At 32.9% G+C, this 24,374-nt stretch overlaps 1 protein-coding gene across 6 annotated transcripts in view; it reads left to right on the forward strand.

The window, feature by feature from the left end:
- The window catches only part of LOC143082945 (mucolipin-1-like), a 47,238-nt gene that overhangs the window by 18,136 nt on the left and 4,728 nt on the right, over positions 1-24,374 (forward strand). The window contains exons 1-12 of one of the 6 annotated variants that reach the window (XM_076258996.1): positions 12,105-12,257; positions 12,491-12,663; positions 13,949-14,140; positions 16,008-16,173; positions 17,474-17,567; positions 18,859-18,952; positions 19,363-19,459; positions 20,608-20,711; positions 21,108-21,257; positions 22,095-22,211; positions 23,042-23,164; positions 23,919-24,131. The exons of 2 other annotated variants lie outside the window; for them this stretch is intronic. In XM_076258996.1, the coding sequence (XP_076115111.1) occupies positions 12,107-12,257; positions 12,491-12,663; positions 13,949-14,140; positions 16,008-16,173; positions 17,474-17,567; positions 18,859-18,952; positions 19,363-19,459; positions 20,608-20,711; positions 21,108-21,257; positions 22,095-22,211; positions 23,042-23,164; positions 23,919-24,131 (1,674 nt within the window). In that variant the 5' untranslated portion in view covers positions 12,105-12,106. Of the gene's footprint in view, positions 1-239; positions 368-2,371; positions 2,563-12,104; positions 12,258-12,490; positions 12,664-13,948; positions 14,141-16,007; positions 16,174-17,473; positions 17,568-18,858; positions 18,953-19,362; positions 19,460-20,607; positions 20,712-21,107; positions 21,258-22,094; positions 22,212-23,041; positions 23,165-23,918; positions 24,132-24,374 lie in introns of those variants that run through there. 3 more of the 6 variants (XM_076259001.1, XM_076258999.1, XM_076259000.1) reach the window with 3 other exon arrangements.

Consider the following 24,374-nt stretch of genomic DNA (forward strand, 5'->3'; position numbering starts at 1 on the left):
ATTTAGTAATCAGTTATCAATTTATAATCTATATCTGTCATTAATATGAAAAGCAGAGATGTTGGTCAATTTATTTGATCCGTTAAATACAACTTACTCCTCCCTGATGGAGTTAACTCTTGTTAGCGAATTAAAGATATCTTTTTTCGACAGTAACCTTCCAATTATTCTAATGCAGTCCATCGAAAAATTGATTTTTTATCTTGTGTTATCTTAATATACAAATATTGACTTTTTAGACATATAAAAAAGACCATAGAAGTGATCTTCTAAAATTTATAGGAAGAATGGAAACTAAAGCGTTTGACACCGATGCATGTGTGTCATGTGTAAAACGTTGTTGCCCATCAATGTTGGGATGTATGTCGTAAGTATGAATATTGCCCAATTTATTATAATTGATATTTCTAAGACCGCCATTAGCTTGGAATTTAAAGCATATATTATCTCTATTGTCTGTGGGATGTAATATATATTCTACTTCAGTTTTATACATTTTCGAAAATAAGTGGCTGACTTTTGAATTTCATATTCATCACATGAGCCGTCTTTATTCTTATTAGAAAGTATAAAACCACTAGTTCATAGCCCCATTGACTTCTAGGGTTGATATCGCTATCATACACATTAATGGCTACGTTGTCTTCATATAAGGTGACAATCATGTCATGTCAAAACTATATTTTATCCTGACTTGTGCTGGAAAATTAAACATACTGTTAATTGCATTTGATAGCGTAATGGTTTCCAGAAGTTTGATAGTACAAAAATAGGTACTTCTGATCTGAACAACATCGTTGGTGTACAATCCTACTATAATTTTATATACTTTTTTTTTGTCATTTAAAAAAAAACTTTTAGCAAGGGTTCTACAGTGAGCTCAAGTCCGCAAGCTTTCATTTAATACCAACGCTACCCAAATAATTCACATATTGACAAAGATGCAGCTATGCGTAGGAACCTATTTGTTTAGTATATGTACTACTCTCTTGTTCTTTCCCGCAACCGGTCACAAATCAGTGGTTTTATACCTCACACTCTGACAGATAATTCTGTCATTAATTTAAAGAAGTTCAGTATAAAGTCTCCGTAATACAACCAAACTACAAAGAGGAGGGTACGTCTAGGGCACTATGTTTTTTTCACAAAGTTGTAAGAGTCTGCGTTAGATTTGTTAATCATTCAGCAGGTCGAGACCTATATAATTTTGTCGTCAGATTACATTTGCATAATATAAAAGCACAAAATAAAAAAAAATGTTCCTATTAAATTGATCAAAAACACAATGAGCATCAATGCATTGTAGGCTAATGCCAGTTTATTTTTAATAACCCCCTCCCCCATCAAACAACTGGGGGATGAAAGAATGAACTAACTTTCCCATAAATAATTACATCAGTATATGGTTTAAATGCTTTAATGTACTATATTATATCATTTTCATATGTATTTATCTGTCCTGGTTGTTCTTGCGTTTATTTGTACTCTATTCCTGTCAAGTAATGTTGTCATTTTAGCGGTATTTTCACCATTGCCATTTAAGCGGGAGGTTTGGCTAGCCGTAAAATCAGGTTTAACCTACCATGTTCTTAAAATATCCTGTGTCAAGTTACGAATATGACAGTATTGCTTTTGTTAACACTGTGTATCATTATTTGGTAACACAAGACAACATACTTTTGATAATCTGTGTTGGTGTGCCGAATGTGGCTTTTATTTTTATTTAAAAATGGTCCTTTAATAAAGTTTTGATGACCTTTGCAATGACAGAAGTAAGTTGAATAAAAAAAATATTCCTTGTGAAACAAACAAAAAATAAGTTTGTGGATGCAGTTTACGTACGATTAACACTCACTCCTTTTATTTTACGAAATAACTGAAAAGTTGGGGCATCCTGATTTCAAAATCTAAATGCAAATTGACATCACCTTTCGGATTTTGTGTCGTTGCTGTCTTATGAACGAGTTTCTGAAGTCTTGAGTACTTAAAACTATGTACTTAAGACAGAAACACTGTTTGATAATGTGAGCATAGAGTAGAGAAAAATGAAATCTCTGAAAAACGTTGCGCTGTATGTCATTCAAATTACATGATCTCGGTACAATTTATGCATGTGGTAGTCTTTTGTATTGTAAAGAATTCCGTGGATTAATCAAAGAAACAAAGTAGATAAGATTATGTAAACAACCAATCATAATGTCCTGGTATTTATGATGAGTTTATTGTCGGGAACATTGGTATGCTAAATTATGCATATGCGCAGAGAACACTGTACCTGACCTGTTTAATAGTACTAATAATAGTAATAGTAATTGTTTTCATTTAACAAAAAACTTATTATGATACATCCAATGACATCTGCATATTTCAGGATTTGTGATGAAACCAATACAATCGAAAATCCTTCCAATTAAAAGCAGGACTCCATATAGCAATAACAGTTTTTGACGATATAATTTGATGTCAAGATGGAAGAAGAAATATTGCAATTTACTATTTTATTAATGTAAACAGTTTTCACATTTGTATTTTTTGTGTTGAATAAACAAAAAATATCTTTAATATGTAGTTGCATACACAAAAAGAAGTGGGAGTAAAAAATGCAGTCCATCTTGATATAATTTTGAATTTGGAAATTAGTATGGCGTTCATTATCACTGGACTAGTATATATTTGTTTAGGGGTCAGCTGAAGGACGCCTCCGGGTGCGGGAATTTCTCGCTACATTGAAGACCTGTGAGGCCCCTCATGGGGGGGGGGGGGGTCCTAGTAATCACATAATCACCATTTTTTTGCCAATATAATCACATAATCATTAAATATTTGCTTATCTTTAGTAATCAAATAATCATAAACTAAAACTACAGTCCTAGGTAATCAAATAATCATGAAATATTTGGCTTAATAATCAAATAATCATTAAAAAAACGGCCAAGTAATCACATAATCAAAAACCCCATGAGGGCCCTCACCTGTTGGTGACCCTCTGCTGTTGTTTTTTATTTGATCGGGTTGTTGTCTCTTTGACACATTCCCCATTTCCATTCTCAATTTTATTCATATTGTCTTGATACTTGACGAAGCATTGGCATCTTTAATCTAAAAGATATTCAAATTTTATTGCTACTGATAACTTAACGACATGACAATTGCAGCAGGCAACAGGTGTAAATAAATTCATCACAAATCTCATCATCGTAAGCCTGTGACGTCACTTAAAATGTTTGCATGGTTCAACTTTAACTTTAAATGTTGTTTATTATTTGATAATCTTAGTTCTGAGTGTTTATAATTGTGTAGTTGGTACTGTTTCTTTGAAATGTGTCTCAATATTTTATTCCCGTTATTTGTAGTATATTAAATAAGGTATGTGGATGGATTGCTAATGAAACACACATGAACATGAAGTCAAATGACGAAGATACAAACAATTGAATTACAGCGTACTACCTTCAACAAGGAAAAGAACGTATAGTCAGCTGTTTTGTGTTTTTCTATGTTGACGTTGATGTTTGTTTGTTCTTATTTTGTGCTGTTACACGCTATGCCATGTTAAGGGTAATATTATCCTTTCCGCATGATGTATGTGTCTGTCCGGAAGCAGGTGACTGTTACCCAGTAGTTGTCGTTAGCTCTTATTTATGTTTTCCTTAAAATGTATATTTTTAAATAAAGCAGGCCGTTAGAATTCTAGTATGAACTGTAACGCATATGCCATATCTTGGCATTATGAAGAAGAATAAATAGATAAATAAAACAAAACGAACTACAAAGAAAATTCATTACAGAAAGTCCCTTAATAAATGACAGATATCATAAGATAAAACACATCAAACGAATGAAAACAAATGTTATATTTCTGACTTGGTACATAGATATTTCCTTGTTTGGGAAAATGGAGCATAAACAGTGGTATTATGCTAGCTAAACCTCTCACTTACCTGTATTGAGCATATAACTCCGTATTATTGACAACAATGTGTGAGAAAATCAACCAGATATAATAGGATCATATGCAAAAAATGCAGACAACATAGTGCAATCATTATTAACACAAATAAGACGGACAGATATAATAGGATCATATGCAAAAAAATGCAGACAACATAGTGCAATCATCATTAACACAAATAAGACGGACACGAGCAATATTTAAAAAAAATATTTTAGTAGTTTCCACCAGAAATATGTACAAAACTAGAGGCTCTAAAGAGCCTGTGTCGCTCACCGTGGTATATGTGAATATTAAACAAAAGAAACAGATGGATTCATGACAAAATTGTGTTTTGGTGATGGTGATGTATTTGTACATCTTACTTTACTGAACATTCTTGCTGCTTACAATTATCTCTATCTATAATGAACTTGGCCCAATGAAAATTGTTAAATATTGACTATAAAGGACATTAACTCCTTAGGGGGTCAATTGACCATTTCAGTCATGTTGACTTATTTGTAAATCTTTCTTTGCTGAACATTATTGCTTTTTACAGGTTATCTCTATCTATAATAGTATTCAAGATAATAACCAAAAACAGCAAAATTTCCTTTAAATTACCAATTTAGGGGCAGCAACCCAACAACGGGTTGTCCGATTCATCTGAAAATTTAAGGCCAGATAGATTTTGACCTAATAAACAATTTTACCCTCATCAGATTTGCTCTAAATGCTTTGGTTTTTGAGTTATAAGCCAAAAACTGCATTTTACCCCTATGTTCTATGTTTAGCCATGGCGGCCATTTTTGTTGGTTGGCCAGGTCATCGGACACATTTTTTAAACTAGATACCCCAATGATGATTGTGGACAAGTTTGGATTAATTTGGCTCAGTGGTTTCAGAGGAGAAGATTTTTGTAAAAGATTACTAAGATTTACGAAAAATGGTTCAAAATTGACTATAAAGGGCAATAACTCCTAAAGGGGTCAACTGACCATTTCGGTCATGTTGACTTATTTGTAAATATTACTTAGCTGAACATTATTGCTGTTTACAGTTTATCTCTATCCATAATAATATTCAAGATAATAACCAAAAACAGTAAAATTTCCATAAAATTAGCAATTCAGGGGCAGCAACCCAACAACGGGTTGTCCGATTTATCTGAAAATTTCAGGACAGGTAGATCTTGACCTGATGAATGATTTAACCCCCATGTCAGATTTGCTCTAAAGCTTTGGTTTTTGAGTTAAAAGCCAAAAAACGCATTTTACCCCTATGTTCTATTTTTAGTCCTGGTGGCCATCTTGGTTGGTTGACCGGGTCACCTGACACATTTTTTAAACTAGATACCCCATTGATGATTGTGGCCAAGATTTTTGTTAAAGCTAACGACGGACGATGACGACGACGACGACGGACGACGGACGCCAAGTGGGCCAGGTGAGCTAAAAATAAACTATACCTAATTACTACAAAAATGAAAGCTACCATAGATTTACACCAATCATATTGTATCCAATATTTTAAACAACAAGAGAGTATCTAAGACCTTTAAGATGAACAAGTGAAATCTAAACGTCCGGATTGCTCATGTGCATCGTCAAAATACAATTATTTTGCAATACTCATAGAAGAAGACCCTATATCAATACTGAACGAATAACAATGAGATGAAGAACAACAATCAAGAGTTGTTGACGTATTTCTAAACGATGTTAAAGTCCTTCCTTTTATCACAAAGTGATTAAAAATTAATCTAGAGTTGTCTCTCTTTATCTGTTGTTTTACAGTAATTCACAAATACTAAAATTGAACTGATACACACTTTCTGTATATTATACTCATTTGTGAAGACGTTCCATCCTCTGTTTTTCATTTATAACTTTTACAACTAATACAAAAACAATCCTTTGAATTATACATACATTTTATTACACCAACTTGTATTTACATTTTCATGACTAGAATATACATTTTTACTTTGTGGCATTACTTTAGCTACAGAGTGTTCTATAATATTTTATTGAGGCGCCAGGGTGACTACCGATTACCTAAACACAATGGTTATCAGCTGACCTATGTTGACGTAGTGTCATAAAACCCCGGGTAGTTAAACACGGTTACATCACCACCTACCATGGGGAGTAACCGGGGAAAACACTCGTATTACCAATGCTCCAGTTATTAGTGCCCCACCTGTTGGCAGGTGTAGGCCTCCCCTCTATAAGATGCGGTGGAGGAGGTCCCATAGTTACCCATCTGTAGACCCCAACGTTACCACTAACCACATTTTCCAAACCTGCAAATTGTAGAACTTGTCAGGCCCAGAGCAAGGGCCGAGTTAAATAATCTCCCAATCACTACCAGTCTCCCTGGACCGCCATATGAGAGCCCCAGTCAGCTACCAAATCTGACTGGGGTTCTCACCTCCACAAAATGTTCATTATTGAATCATTGGAAAAGTTGATTTTGTTGTGCGTAGGAAAGACTCAATTCCCCCTTGTATATTCTTGAAGAAAACCTGATTTCCAGTTTGTGACAAATGAGTTCCATCTGTTCTGTATAAAGACACTTCACTTGCCCTAATGTTCTCATGTAATACAGCTTTCCCCCCGTTTTCTATTACAATGTTTTTGACCACTGAATTCACTCTTTTTCTCTTCTGTTTGATTATTGCACCCGCATTCAAGGGGGCAAAATGCCAGTATCTCCGCTGTAGCATTGAAGACCATATTATAATAACATTTTAAAATAAAGCCTTGTAACGTAGGAGAAAACCCTTCCCTGTCAATTCTAAATCTGTAAAATCATACGCTCCACAGTGAATAATAATAAAATGAGGAGAAGGTAAACAATTCCTTTTTGCGTCCAGTAGGGAGTCCAAATCTTTAATCTGTAAACCAGGTTGCCCGATCCAGTATGTTGTTACACCTTTTGACCCTAGTCCCAGGTTGTTCCTACCATATTTCTTCGTCTCTACGTTGGCCCAATGAACAAGGGAACTTCCAACAATTCATAAAATCTTGGGACCTGTGAAAACCTGTAGCTTGTTAGCCTTTTGAAACTAGAAAAATTGCAACCTAATATAGCGAGAATAAGCATGCGATTTCCATCTGCCTAATCTCATAATTACCCCCTCTAGCTAGTTCCGTGGCTCCCCCAATTCTAAAACTATGTGACCTAAAATGACCTTTAATAATATGAAGAAAATGTAAAGCTTTTCCGGGTATACTACTGAATTGGTATCTAGTTAAAGGCATACCAGACAAACCAGTATAATTGATAAACAAATTTGTATTGTTACAGGTAGGTCGTATCTTTAAATATCTATTAATGAGTCGTATCAGACAGTAGTTTTTTTCCGTTCTCAGATATCAATAAAGTAACAGACTTTCCCTTTTGGTCAGTTTTTGACCACCTTACTCTTAGCTCCAGGACTTTCCTCCTAACTAAAATATCAGAAATTGTTAAGTTGGAGCCATGTATAACAGACTCGGGTTTTGAAGTAGTGATTTCCCCTACTCTTAGCAAACCAAAGAAGGCAACAGAAAAAACTGATAAAAATAAAGCAGCTTCATATTTATCATGTATATTCTTACATACTTTATCTAAACAACTTATCATATTTGATAACAATTGCACTGTAATTGTTTCGCTAATGTCATTACGTTTTCCTCCTTGAATTCTTTTTATTCCTTCTAATGCCTTTCCAATTATAAAGAATTTTGTAGTATCCTGTATCCCTTGAATTTTATGATGGTATGAAACTCCTAATATATAAGATGATATGCCCCTCCCCCCGAAAGTCCCTGTACTGACAAAAAAGCTATCAAATTTAGCAAATCATTCATTGGCACCGGCCAATCCTGTTTCAATTGATAAGATGATCTAAAAGTACAAAGTTTTGACAGAGCCAAATTGTATGATTTTTGTGTATTTTTGGACACACCTTGATTGACAATATATTCAGCCACCTGACTTAAATGTTCCAGATCTGTGTTGGAATTTTGCTTGGTTTGCTTCTGGAGCTATGCTTCTGAACTTCCCCACTGAGAACGAGAAAGACAATCAGCAATTTGGTTTTGTTTTGAAGGGATATAAATTGCCTTAACTAATGTATTATTTTTTAAGTTCATTTTTAAGTTCATTAAAACCATCTGTCTTCCTAAAGTCATAACTCTACTTGATTTGCTAGTTTTCATATTAATGATTTGAACAACCGCCTGATTATCAACATGAAGAATAACGTTTTTCTTAACAAAATAAGATTCCCAGGACATAAGATCTAGAGCAGCTACAACTGGAAACAACTCTAACAACGTCATATCTCTGGTGATTCCAGTCTCAACCCAATGTTTTGGCCATATGCCTTGGGCCCACTGACCTGTAAATAAATCCCATACCCTCCTTTGGACCCCCCTGCACTATCAGTGAACAACTCTAATTTTTCATTTGAAACCCATACATTGTCTGTTATTACAGTGACACCATTGTATTGTTTTAAAAAGTCTAACCAAACTTCTAAATCTGCTTTCATCTGCTTGTTTACTCGAATTTTGTAATACGATTATCCCGATTGTTGAATTTATGAGTCTGCGACAGAAGGTGCGGCCTGGAGCAACTACCTTACAAGCAAAATTCAGGAGCCCAAGAAGGGATTGCATATCTTTAAGAGTTATTTTAGAACTGTCCAAGGTATCTCTAATTTTGTGAGAGTTTGACCAGTTTTTCATTTGGAAGTCGCATGATTAAATTCTGTGTATCAAATTCTATTCCCAAAAACATAAGTAATGTAGTCGGCAAAATAGTCTTGTCACTAGCAAGAGGAATACCTATTTTGTTGCATACCTCTTGGAATAACTTCAAAGTATTGCCAACTTTTGATGTTTGGCGGCTCGACTCGACAAATAGAAAATCATCTAAATAATGTAGGATATCATCATTTCGGCTTTTTAGCTGTATTATCCTATGCAAAGCTTTTGCAAATTTCTCCCATAGGGCACAACTTATATATTGAGGTCACCATATGGAGCATTTTAATATTCACCCTGAAATTGTATCCCCAACAAGTCAAAATCGTGCAGGGCAATTGGCAACAAACGAAAAGCCGCTTTTACGTCACACTGACTTAATCGGGAAAATGTTTTGTGTCTATTAATCAAACATGCTGCTTCGTCCACTGAACTGTACTGCACTGGACAATGATCTTTATCAATAAAATCGTTTATTGAATTATTGTCAGGATAGGATAAATGTTGAATAAGTCTGAAATCCCCATCCTTTTTTGGCACTAGCCCGATTGGTGATACCTGAAGTGTTGGAAAAGGTGGGTATCTAAAAGGACCAGCAATGCGACCAAGTTTAACTCCCTTCTTTAATTTTTCTTTCAAAATTTTGGGTAGCTGTAATGCACTTTTTAAATTGGAACTCTCCATTGGTTCCCTAGAGCCAAAATATTTTAATGAAAAACCGTATTTAAAACTAGATATAATTTCATGTGCTACATTGTTAAGTGGGTAGAATTCTAAATAATATTCCAAGACTGATACTTTTATTGGAGTATTTCCTAATGAATAAAAATTAATACTTTTTGTTACTTCTACGTTGGGCCCGGTTATTACATTGGGCCTCTCTGTGCTTGCCACTGCATATTTCACATATGTGTTTAAACCTACAACGAGGGATGTAGGGACAGTCATTACCAATTATTATAGTATTTACATGACATATTTACACTTCCACTAGTTACCTGTGATTGTTGGTTTGTTCTATTGTTTGAAAGTGTAGCTGCATTTGAGTTTATAATTACCACGATTTTGTGTATTTGTTCTATAACCCTTTGATTGCACTGACACACTCTTATGTACTGTGGGAGATGTAATGTGTAATAGCCAATATTCACCTGTATATTTCCCCAAGATAAATTTGGATTCTTTTCTATTTTTAGCCTAAATTGCTCGTCATAGGTGACCCAGTTTTCTGACCTTGTTGCCGCTAATCTTTTATCGCGCATATATTTTAACAATTCCTGCGTCCGTGTGCTGTATTTCTCAATGTAGACACTTAGAAAATCATGAATGCCGAAGTCCATTTATTTATTGACAAATAAACTCCCGACGATCTTTTTTCAATGCAAATTTTCCCCCTTTTTAATTTCAAATCGCCCTCGTCAACCTCTTCCATTTCTTTTTGCGTTCTCAAAAGAGAATGAAGCTCTATAAACTTTCCCTCCCAAATCTTTTCTTTAATTTCAAAAGGCACGTGTTCTCCCACTGTGTCATTTACGCTAGATTCTTGTGACGGAGTGAAATAAATGGAATTATTTGCAATTTCAAAGTTTTGGTGTAACGGGTCGTGCCTTAAAGAGGGGAATGCCCGTGCATCCTCCTCCGACTCATTACCTGATGAGATATCAGTAGTTTTCACAGGTACTTCTGCCACCACGTGTCCGACCTCTTTTGTTTTCTTGGAAGTTCTTCTCCGGCCAGTTCCGTCTTTCTTTTAGTCATCTTCTTTTTGGATAGTTTAACTAATTTGCGTAACACCTGCTTTCTTGTCGACAGCAAATTAACAAGTGCCCGATACGGGAATTCCAAAATTCTATTCAAGCTGATCAATACGGGAATTCCAAAATTCTGACTCATGCTGCGAGCGCCGCTATGGCCATGCCAAATATGGCATTGAGCTACAGGCTGCCACATCCACGCGCCCACACGAATATTTGATCTGATTTAAACCAGATTATTGAAAATATAAAAGTTTTATAATCTCAATTAAAGTCCAGTGGTCATTGATCATGTTAATTGCTGGCTACCGTAACATCGTTATCAATAACCAGCATATAAAATATCCCAGCCCATCAAACGGAAAAAAGAATTTTCGGTTACTGATAGATGCAGTTAAAGACTATGAAAGAAAAGGGGTAAAGTGCGATCCAGATGAACTAAAACTGTAAACTTTGTCTGAATGGACCAAAACTATTCAAATATGCATTTAGAAACGCAACCCGAAACTACGATGTATTAGCACAAAGGTTTCTTACTTACCTGAGATCCCAGAGGATGTTGATACTTTGTCTTCTTTGAATGACAACGATGTCGTTTGTCTAACTGGTAAAGCATCCACTAATTTTGTCTTTATATGTAAAAACCATTGCTTGAAATGTCTCACAAAAAAGTTTGGAATAAAACTGATAATCTAACATATTCTTTAACATCGCTTACAAAGGATAACCGGTTAAAACATCACAAATCTGTCCTGCCAACTGTAATATCAAAGTAAATGAAGAAAATCTATTGTCATTTTACTGGATACTAAAAACTTCTAAAGCTCTTTATAAAGAAAAAAGTAAAATCACAAAGATACTGAAATTCGAATAAAATTCAAAATTGAAAGTCCGTAATCAAATGTCAAAATCAAGAGCTCAATAGGTAAACCTGTCAAAATAGGGATGCAACTGTCAACATTGTGTAAAATCAATATAAAGAAATTATTTACAAAAAAAACACAAAAAGACAAAACACATAAGCAAAATTAACCATAGCACAATAACACAATGACGGGATGTATTAGTACCGAGCCACGTCAAATAGATAAATAGATTAAACAGTAAAATTAATATTTAATAAGTAAAAAAAAAAAAGAATACTATGAAGCTGGATTATAAAGTTGAGAGTATGATAGCGTGCAATAACCACTATTCATTTGGAAATTTTAAGTCCACCAACGGTTGAAGTGTTGTCTGGAGTGCAATCATGAAGGTTTGCTTACTTTCCAGCTGAAAAAAAATTATCCTTCCCTTTAGTTGGATGGTATCATTGGTTAAACGAGACTTTTCAATTATAGAGAAGGAATTGATTGATACATTGGATGCATTCTCTGTTAGCTCTTTTTTACAGTGTTAAAGAAAGATTGTGCAACCACGTTTTTAATCGATATAACAGTTCTTTGACTATAGGATGTTCTCTTCCTCACCATATTCTGATTATAGTTCGCTCTGTAAATTATAAATTTAACTTCCTTTTCATTAACATAACGTTAAAATCTATTTCTCTCTTTTTCACATATGGTTAACATGTATATAATATCATATAAAATGCAGGATGTAGTTATATTTCTAAAATTTCCGCAATTAACTGATACAGGAAATGTGGTATGAAGTTATCTATGCGTCAGGTGAATTGTAAAAATAATCACAAAAAAAAGTTGATTATAGGTATGGCAACACCCGCAGCAGACATGTCTGACAATGGAGACGTGCCAAAAACTCGTGCACGTGTTGGTTTTGAAATGAAGACTGCGGACCAAAACATTGAAGGTAAATATGAAATATTGTCATTTAAACATAAAAAGCTGACTGTTAGATAAAATATGAAATCAATTAATATATCAATCGAAAACAAAATGTCCACCTATTTCTTCATTTTGATACTTTCCCTCATTTGTCATGCAATGATTAGAATTTCCATACAGAATAGAGCTTAAATATCGCATAACATTTATTTCGTTAAAATTAAAAATAATATTAGAGAATGTTATTTTTTTACGCAGATCATTTGCAGCACAATTCTGCTACAAAAGGGAGAGATGAGGCAGAACTTCTTAAAAAACTTGATAATCATTTCAAAGATCCATACACACGGATATGTAGAGATCGTGGTATTGGTAGGATACCAGAAAAACTCATTCTTCTGCCTTTAGTATGGTTTTTCTGCACATATCAGGTAGCTTAATTTTTATTTCACATTTCAATTATTCATTTTTTTTTTATAGATTCTTTGCATATGTGCGGATTCTTGAATTTCATATCATATTTTGTACTGTCATATTCTGTTCAGAAACATAATCAAAAGTTTCGCTTATTATGTGAACTATATGTTTTTTACAATTTGTACATTTTTTGTATCAATTCATAGCTCGGATCAAAATTGTATTGTGATATGAGTGTTTTTTAAATTGAGACCGAATCGTGACACCCACATCTTACCTAATTCATTATCTTAGGTTAATATCGTTGAATGACAAAATCAATACAAATATAATATATATAAATATTTATTTAAATGTTTGAAATAACTATCTCTGTGATCACATGATCATTTGGTCTTAGTGATTCTTTTTATATTGCAAATTAAGCACTTCCTGATGTCTTTTATTGCTATATAAAGTCATAATTAATAACAACGTCAATCCCTTTCCGGAACATTTTAAGGCAGGAAAATAATTTTATTCTTAAATAATTTGATGGCTATTGAAGAAATATATTTTTTTTTAGTATGTTTGCCAATGAGACAACTCTCCACAAGAGATTAAATGACACAGAAATAAACAACTACATGTATATAGGTCATCGTACGACCTTCAACAATGAGCTAAGTCAGCAATTAAAGGCCCCAAAATGATAATGTAAAGAAATCCAAACAGAAAAAAAACCGGTCTAATTTATATACAAAAAAGGCTACACAATATATAGAATGTGATGGAGAAAAATATAAAAGCGGACTCCAAACCCTCCCCCTAACCTGGGACAGTGAAAATTTAATCATATTAAATTAATGTCCTTTCATGTAATTTTTCATATTTGGCATAAAACTTTTGAGGGACCCAGTAAACCAGTTCCTGAAAAAGTTGTTATGACAAAATATTATATATAAGTGTATCTGATGATCAAAGATAATTTCGCATTTTGAATAACGCAATAATTTGGGTAATAAGTAAATATCATTTGCCTCATGTGTTAAATGATATATATATTTTTTTTTGTAATACTCTATTTCTTTAATAGAATTGATAACATATCTTATACATGGAATTTCCTTTTTAACACTAGTAACTTCCCTTACAAAAAGGTTAACCAGTTAGTTTGAATGGGTAGAATATTATCGAGTGAATAATTGTGAGATTTATTGTAGTTTCCGGAGATCTTAGGAATTGGCGGTTTTTGAGAAATACATTCATCAAGAATATTTAACAACATGAGAGTTAGTCGAATTTATTTTGTCATTATAGTTAGTACTTTTTGGAACTGATCGGGCACAGTTTGCTGACTTTTTGGAACGAAATAATGTAGCAATGAAACATTTGTTGTTGAAAGACTGGTCACCAGATTATGAAACTATGCCCTATCCTCCATCGACTGGTATCTATGCAATTTACACAATAGATAATCTGCTAGAGCATATCAACTATACTGTTACAAACGTAAGTATTGTACATAACCTGGATGCATCTTAGGTCTAAATGAGTGCAGTTGGACCAAACAAAACTCGTACAACATTTTGAAAATATGTGTCATTGTTTATTGGTCTAAAACCTGCTCAATTTGTATTGGGCGAGTTTAAAGTAAAGTGGCTTAATAAAAAATCAATTTCCGTCCGTTTGTCCGATCGAATGTAGGCGTTTGAGTACAATTGACTTGAGAAGTGAAACCCTGAATGATATGTGTATGTTTCACTCCTCTCAACAAATACGAAAACTAATTATATCAATTATATATCTATATATAGTGAATGAACAACAAATAAAAACATATTGGTTGAAGAAATAATTCACGGCAGCCGTAGATTTGTTTTTATTTAACCATGGCTTGGGCATTTATATTCGATTATTTTACGGCTGCCATGAAGTATTTCGATTCTTATAGGACAAATTCGTTAATTTTGTTAATTGCGAAAGCCCCATACACACGATACTGCTTTGGCTGTTCCGTTTAACTCTATTTTGATAATATAAGTAAAATTAATATATAATTCAAAGATTTCTTTTTATTCGCATTTTTCACTTATATATTTTCTTCCAATGTAATTTTATTCGCTCTGAGGCGTACATGAAGATTTAAAAAATAACATCATTTCGTGGAATTTTCCCATGAAAAATGAATTGAAATGGACTGATTTGCTCATTTTGCTGTAGAATAGAGACAAACATATTGTATCAGAATCTTGACCTTCGTAAACTGGGGATTTTGATGACGAAAATTGAGAATATATGGCAGTATAAATGAATTGGTCTTAACGCGGGACAGCCGTTTTTGTTTATTACTTCGTTTGCGCTAAACGTAGATATATTGTAATTATACTGGTTGACGATAATAGGTCGTTATAATAGAATTGTAGATAATCCTCTAGTAATAGTTGTTTATGACTAATTCTTGGTTACTTGGTTTTAAAATGTCAGAAATCAGTCTAAGTTAAAAAAAATCGGCTTTAGTATATATTTACAACTTACCTCTCCTCCAGAATCATTTGTTATGAATCTCTGTTTGTGCGAAGCTACAAATTAATTAAAATAATTAGATGAAGTGGGTTATTGATGCTGAATAAATGACTCGTGTGTCAAAAAGTAAATTAATACAAAACCAAACCTCGAGGAAAATCTTAAACGAAAAGTCCCTAATTAAATGGCAAAATCAGAAGCTCTAACACATCAATCAAATTATGTTATCAACTGTCACATTCCTGATTTTGTACAGACATTATCTTATGTAGAAAATGGTGGATTGCACATGGAGTTATAGCTGGATAAACCTATCAATTTTATGAAACTTGCATCTGTAGATTTAACTTTAACCTTAACATGAATGCTCAAATAAAAAAAAAAAGTCAGGAAAGTATAAAGACTGAAATACTGGAAAACTTATATGACGAAAAAAAGGCATAAAAAGAACACACATATCACATAAGGCAAACATACCTATAGGAGTAGTAACCTTTGAGTCTTATTAATTTCAAAGTGTATATCAATAAAGAAATAAGTTAAAGCATTCGATTGGTTAATGATTTGCCTTTTTAAGTTCTACATCATTATGACTTGATATTATTGCTACTCAAAATTCCATTTTGTTTTTTAAAAAACTTCCCAAAATTCATCACATGCCCCCTCCCCAATCCACAAAAAACTTCGTTTCTTTTCTTACACGTTTCCATAATTTTATAAATAACTAAATTCCATAGTAAAGTTACAAACAATCCGATTAACTAGTATTTATGAAGTTTCATAATAATGGATATTTCATAATATTATGCAATTTCTTACTGGCCTCGACTGTATATGATCTTTTTATCCGTAGGTTTACAACATACCGACAACATCAGTCGGGTCTTTCTTTATACGACGGACAAACGGAACAGGTGGGAAGGAAAAACCAGTAACAGTGTGTCTCAATTACTTCAAAACAGGAATATATAATGAAGCCAAAGAAAAAATAGCGACAATTGATACAACTCGTAAAACAGGTAATGAGCCGTTCAATAGACAGCTTGATATCATAAACTATAAACAACATGCAAAGACTTAACTGTAACCGATAGCTTATAAATAAATTGACAAAATCTTCTTCCTAGTGTCATGTTAACGAAAATAATTTTTTTATTAACATTTAGATTTGTTGGTCGAATAGAGTATCATATTGAAACACAATACATTTATTCACGTACTTTGCACTCAGTTTTTTTTTATTCAAGCTACCATTTTATGTGGTAATTGTTTAGCTGTTTTAATTCGGACGTCTAAAGCACTAAACATATTTGCTAAACTTAAATTTCATTTTGTTTTTGTTGAACAAAAAGAAACAGCTTACTTCTTGTCTTGCTTATGGCTTATACTAGTCTATGATACCCAAATATGTATCAACTAGTACACAATTTTATTTAGGAGCCAGCTGAGGACCACCTCCGAGTGCGGCATTTTCTCGCTGCGTTGAAGACCCATTGGTGGCCTTCGGCGGTTGTCTGCTATTTGGTCGGGTTGTTGTCTGTTTGACATATTCCCCATTTCCATTCTCAATTATATGATTTTTAATATTAATATATGGAGAGAACTACAAAACGACAAACAATAGTCCTCAAAGCATAACGAGGGAGGGGCGCCAGTACTCAGCTCTGCCATTGTTTATCTGATTTTATTTCTTTTATGTATAAAAATCAGATAAAACACATACAAATACAATCACAATAGATACCAGACTTAACATTTTGTACGTCAAACGAGCGTTCTGTCTACAAAATACAACTAGTTTATCATTGAAAAGCAATCAGTGTCGAGACTCTCCTTGCGATACATAAATTCAAAGATACTTTGTACCGGTGTACCAAGTAATGTCCATTGAAGTAAGAAAATTGTTAAATTCTACAATCGGCAATTAATTTTCTTGACAAACTTTTAGTTCATCACAGGCAATATCTGTTTATTTTGTAGATGAATGTCAAAGTAAGAAACAAATATAACATTTCTCGTGTATCTGTTATTTCAACTAGATGGAATAGATGAGTTAAAAATGCGTATAAAGCATTAATTAAACAATAAAGGGAAGGTATTGTCATAACGGATTGAGTTGTTTAATGATTAGTACATGTATATTTGTTTTTCATGAGAAATCATAAAAAAGAAATTTGCTTCCTATAATTTAAAAGAAAAATATATTTCAACTTCCTGTACATACTTCCTGATATAAAAACGCTTTGTCAAACATAGCAAATATCCTTTCAAAAATACTTCGAGCACGTTAATGATGTAAAGTTTTCTATTTACTACCAGACTGTAGAGACATTGATAAACAAAGTCCACCAGGGTATGGATTTCAACCAAGCATAGCAGACCTGATGCGAAGCACTGATGGGAAACTAGTGAGGTAATATAATCTGGTGTAGATTTACAAACTGCGCAAACAAATCTGTACCTTTCTTTTATTTTTTATATTATGTTGTAATGCTACTTACGTTCATATTGATTATATTTCCTCCCATTTCCTGTAATCGGAATCAAGTTTTTATAGAATATTCGTTGACAATATTGTAATTTCTGTTTATTTTTAAATGCAGAAAAAGTAAAGCAAAACTAGTGAAATCCAGCACAAATTCAATAAGGGAATTCCACAAAAAACTTCCAAAATTAACGCTATCAATGAACAGAAAAGGGAAAACATAGGCCATATTCCGAAAATGGTGGATGAAACCTGCATTTATAGCAAGCTAAACCTCCCACCTGTATGATTGAAAAGTCTCCTTACAATTTGCCAAACAATACATATTAGCATTAAGATGTAAATGCTTTCAGATATGTTTGTAAACGTAATGTTTTGTAACTTCAGACAACTAACTATTTCACAATCAAACACAGAAGATGGAGTTTCTGTTCAACGAATTAATGTTTATATATTGTGACCAACACAAGGTTTTCCCAATATGTCATAACATGACAAAGGATTCTCCTGACTTACTACAGTTTTGTATGTCCATTTAGATTTACTAGTACAAGCTGTACCTTTTCATGAATGTGACTTACCGAATTAGACTATTTACCGGATTTGTAATGACATAAGCAACACGATGGGTGTCACATGTGGAGCAGGATCTGCTTGCACTTCTGGAACACCTGAGATCACCCCAAGTTTTTTGGTGGAGTTTGTGTTGCTTAGTCTTTAGTATTCTATGTTGTGTCTTCTGTGCTATTGTTTGTTTCTTTATTTTTTTTTTGTATGTAGCCATGGTGTTATTTATTTTCGATTTGGGAGTTTGACTGTCCCTCTTGTGTCTATCGTCCCTCTTTTTCTGTACCCCTCCCCCCAAAACAAAACAAAAGAAAGCACAATTTCAAATGAAACTAAAGCAATAAGACATTACAGAAGCCAATGCATAGTTCTAGTTGTTTAAGACAACTGTAGATATTTTTAAAATCATTTTCATAGTTTTGACACTATTCGGACTTATAGTAAATTGGATAAAAACATTAGTTTTATCCTGCCAGTGCATCAAATTTTCAATTTCGTGTGTTTGTTTATGTTTTTTTTGAACAGTTTTCTGATATTAGAATATGGCTGCTGATTGTGTTTATTATGAGAACAAAAATTGTGAAAATGTTAATGATCATTTATTTCTCATGTGTGAACGAAGTATTTCTCTACTCACTTTTATTTGTTTAAGGTTGTTGTCGGTTAACATTGAATTCAAACTAAGTTCAATCCATTTGAATGCTGAAACTGGGAAAGCTGTACAATGTTTTGGTATTCACGGAACTGTAAGTAGTTCTTCGTAAGATTTCTACTAGTGTTTATGTTGAATAATAAGAAAAATAAGTCAGCTTCACTGCTATATAATTCTATGTTGCTGTTTCATCTGTTTAAAAACTACTTATTTGCAACAAAACATGTATGTGTATTCGTAAATGATCTGTTCAGCTTGTTATTTTTCGGCTTTGGTTTAATACGAGTATCGTGACAATGGATCTTAATGTATCTCGTTGACATCACTGAATGCGACTTGTTGTTATATTTAATATGAATGAGCATCCAGACGAGTGAAAATACTTTTTTTCATTCGAAATTAGTATTCAAGAAAAATAATAATCATACAAATACCTCAACCTCATGTGCTGTTTATAGTTTTAAATATCAATGTTTGTTCTTTTCTAATTATTAACTGGTGCAGGTTTTCTTTGACAATCGAAAAATAGATGGACAAATAACAGTTAAGCTCAAAACAAATGTTGAAGAAGTAAAATGCAATTCAGACAGTGCGAGAAACGGTAGGTTACATATGGTTAAATAATGTTGTTCTATTGTTACTGTTCAACGTACGGTAGGGAAACTTGTAAATTTAACATGCTTTAATTAGATAGGGTATAATGATTCGGTATGTCAATTAAACTAATGATATCTTTTTTTATGTAAAAATGATATTTAAAAACATAATCTTAAGATGAATGTTTGTTTAAAACACCAAGCACACGCTTGAATTATTATCAATTTACAAAATCACCAATAAAGTCTTAACATAACCAATTTCTGTTCCTTTGACTAAAATAATTGAGCTATCCATAATAAGGCTTTTCCTCTTCCTGGAAAGACCCTTTGCGTTTTTCAGATTATCTTTTTTTCTTTTGCTTAATTTTTCTTCTAACTAATCTTTATTTCCACATGTATTGATGTTTCAAACGATGTTGCTTATATATTTTGTATATAATATCGTTTAGTTTATACGCTTCTAAAACTGACCATGTTTGACCGAACAGTTTTCTTCATAACAGATATCTCCTCAACACGTTTTTTTGTTATGACTTCTCAGTTACAACCGAAAAAGAGAGCGACATATTTTTTTTCAAAATTGCTCGTTTTATCCTCACAACGCGTTCTGACAGTTAGTTTCCCTTCTTTACCTAACATAAGTGCAATTTCATAATCACTTATAAACCAAAACTCAAAGATACGTAGGGTCTCTTAATTTTAGGTCCTTGATCTAGATTTTGACCTTTTATTTACTTCTTATTAATACACGAGAAAGTAATTAGGTCATTTACATTCAGTTTCAGACATATTACCTTGAATCAGAATCACCGCGTTTCACTTACACGAGCAACAGGGCGGATGACATACGTAAAGCAGGATCTGCTTACCCTTCCAGAGCACATAAGAACACCTAAAGTGTTTGATTATGTTCATGTTGATTAGTCTTAAGTTTTCTTTGTTGGGTGCTACGACTATTGTGTGCGTTGTCGTTTTATCGAATTTTGCCATGGTGTTTTCTTTATTTTCGATCTATGACATGTAATGTCTCTTTGGTATCTTTTGCCTCGCTTCTACATTATACCTACCAAAGCGTAAATTTCATATGGTTAAATAATTAGCCTTTTTTGAAAAAAAAAATCATTAAAGACTATTTCCTCAATGATTTCAGCAAAAACACAAGACATTGTGATTTCTGCACTTGCATTGTTGTTCTGTTTACTGCACGGGCTGTTTTGTTTGCAAGGTTGGATTACTTCTGCCATACTGTTCAAGGTAATGCAATAGATTTTATTACATTATTCGTTGAAATTGACAATTCAACGTGATATTCAAAAAAAAATATACTCTATATTTGATATACTAGTAAATAAAATGTTTTTAGACAATTATTTATCCAGTTAAGCATCAATATTGAAGAAGTGTCAAAAGTTACTGTAGATAAGCTATAATATGAAAACATATGTCATTGAAATAAATGTAATTGAATGTAAATGCATTGAAGTAACATATTTTCCATAGAATGTGTATACTCGACAGGAAATTTTAATTCTTATAGAGCCATATGACTTACAATATGTCTTATGATAAAAAAACATATTTTAAAAGCTTATGTAATCCGTACAGATAAACCTGATATTTGTCGAAATTATTGTTTAATGTTTATTTCAGAAAACAAGAGATTACTATAACGATTTGACAGGAAAGAGATTATCAACAAGGGCATGTTGGGAAATATTTAAACTAAACGATTTAATTCTGTTCTTTTCGCATTGTGTTACAATAGTTGGATCGGTGATAAAAATAAGCATTGATCATGGGGTAAGTTTTTTCATCTCGTTTATAGAAACTTATTAATAACACGAGTAACACGACGGGTGCAACATGTGGAGAAGGTTCTGTTTACCCTTCCGGAGCACATGAGACCACCCCAAATTTCTGATGGGGTTCGTGTTGTTAGGTCTTCAGTGTTCTATGTTGTGTCTTGTGTACTATATTACTTTTTGTCTGTTTGTCTTTTTCGTTTTTAGCCATAGCATTGTCAGTTTATTTTCGATCTATGAATTTGAATGTCCCACTGGTATCTATCGCCCTTCTTTTCTTCTGTTTTATATGTTTTAGTTTAAGATAAATAAAGAAAGGCTTAATCCCATCGATCATTCGGTGACGGAAATTGCACAAATATAAAAAAATCCTCATGTCTATAATTTGTATATATTATGTACGGATGAATATACGGAGACTGATATGGAAACTATAGTTATAAGATTTGATGTTACAATGATGTCATAAACAGGTCGACATTTACGTTTCGGCACTAAAAGACAATCTTACGTTTGGGTTTAATTAACATTATCTACGAACAAAAGCCCTACAAAAAAGGTTAAAGTTCCTAAATAAAGAACCTTACATAAGACATCTTGTGGTACATACTCTTTTTGCTTCTATCTAAGTATCAAAGGTATGTCTTGTGAAAATTCGAATAGTGTTGTTTATTTAATAGAAAACAGTTGTGCGTTTCGAATGCAAGGGGCTTCATAGTAGCCTTAGTATATCTACTTTTTTTAATAGAAGATCTTTCCTCGTGAAAAATGATGCTCGATTCGAAGTAGGGGAAATTTTCAGTTTTATTTTATTCTGTTTTATGTTCTACTTCAGCTACAGACAAACTATATTATATCAATGTATGACGCAACTGGTATCCTCTTAGGCATTGGCTGTCTGTTTACTTGGATCAGTGTATTGCATTATTTAGCGTATGATCATGTATTCGGCGTAAGTACGAGTAAACAATTCAAATACTTCTTGTCTTATAAATATGTTTTTCCAAACATTTCCGTGTCTTCAATTGTGTTCAGCTGTTTTGTTTTTAATTTAGATACAAAATCTTTTATTTTTAACAGAATTTTTAAATAGATACTGGGAAATTTCTTTTCCACCAATGAGTTATCGAAATATTTTAGCAATTAAAATAATTCACATACATAATTTAGTGAACATTCTTCGTCCTCATATGAGACCAAACACAAAAGATTTTAAATATATGAAATATTAGAAAGCATATGTTTTTTTTAGTTCATAGGACCTCCACCGTGTTACTGATTTTGATCTTTAAAATCGTTTGATTCAATTAAATCAGTCATGTAGTATAAAACTATACGCCTGATTTTCTACCCAAGTTCTGTGTCTAGATGAGTCTTATGTGGACAACACATGCGTTTAGTGTATTAAATAATGAGCAAAGTGTCTTAATTGAAGTTTTACAATCCTACATCGATACCACTGCAGTATGAAGTTAAGTTTCTCAGGGTATCAACAGTTGAGTATACAGCGTTGCTGACCCGACAAAACATTGTTGATAAGGTCATTTCCAACGAATTGCTGGAAAGAAAAACGTTAAAGTTACCCCAGTCATAAGCACCGTTCAAATATTTCTAATAGAGTCTGTCTACAACGCCCTGTTACATTTTCAGTATCTTTTGAGCTTCGTAGTCAGTATACATGTACCTGTACTGACATTATATCATTGATACGGTTTATGATTAATAAACATTATACTAATTCGTGTTACATAATCATATTGTATAGTATCAATTATATTTCAGCTTTTATTTTCTGTGATGGAGAGATCCGCTTTTGTTGTTATCAAGTATCTGACTTGTGTTTCGATATTATTTGGTGGGTTTGTATTATGTGCATGGGCTGTTCTTGGACCATATCATATAAAGGTACACATTATTGTAATTATCCTGTATACATAACTTTTTTATTGAGTCAACAGATAATTCCAACGATACATATGATGAATGGTTCAAAGGCATTTTACAGAAGGCACGTATCTTTGAATACGATAATAGATTAAAACTGAAATCGCAAAAATACCACAGTACAACAGACTAATCCGACCACTAACACGTGTCTTCGAAGGAAAAAAACTCATACAATTCAACTAAGACAAACTACAAACACATGTTCAGGATAACCTGAATAACAATACATGCTAACACGATGATGACTCTCCTGTGCGAACGGTATTGAAAATACTCTTTGTAGTCTCGCTTTAATTGATAAAACACGACTCCGACTAAACAAAGGAATGAGTTATCATCAATCTTATGGTATTGATCCTGGGACAAAAACCCAGTTCTCTCTATACAATTAAAATAATATGCTTATGAACTAGTATCAATGACCCCGATTTAATAACAACGTGTCTCTTACAAAGAAAAAGTTTTAGGGTTAAAAATCATGAAAAGATTTCCTTACCGATTAAACGGCAAAACTGTTGCTGTGGGTAGTTTGTTGAGACCTGGATGTTATTATATCAATACTGAATATATTGAATAAAATATAGATTACAAGGAACAGAACGAATCACAACATTGATATTCGAATCTACATTGTATAGTTGACCAATGTTCTGCTTTATTATATCATACAAAACATTTCGTTTGGTTGAGAAATATTTGTTTTTATTTACAGTTTGCCTCTTTTACATCAACCTTCCAGTCTTTGCTTGCTCTAGTAAACGGGGATGAAGTTTATGTCACATTCACTGCTGTTGACTCAGACAAAGAAATTATTCGTTTTTTCAATGGATTCTTTCTTGTTGCCTTTTTGGCTTTATTCACTCTGATCACTCTAAACATATTTATAGCAATATTCAACACAGCATATGAGCATCAACACGACAATGTGAGTATACAAAAACGTAATTCATTCATAAATTTAGATCTTTAGTCTGTCTTTATCAAATGGAAAAAACCCTTTCTAAATCTCTTTTAAGCACTTTTCTGGATTTACCGTCATCGAAAACACTTAAAAAACGATTACTTGTAAGCTGAATATGTATAAGAACTTAAACAGTTAAAGATCAATTTCACATAAAAAAGAACCTTAATAATAGAAAAATCATTTTAAGTTCATTTTGCCTGAGTG

This window comes from Mytilus galloprovincialis, chromosome 7 (genome assembly GCF_965363235.1).
Source record: "Mytilus galloprovincialis chromosome 7, xbMytGall1.hap1.1, whole genome shotgun sequence".
NCBI classification, from domain to species: domain Eukaryota; kingdom Metazoa; phylum Mollusca; class Bivalvia; order Mytilida; family Mytilidae; genus Mytilus; species Mytilus galloprovincialis.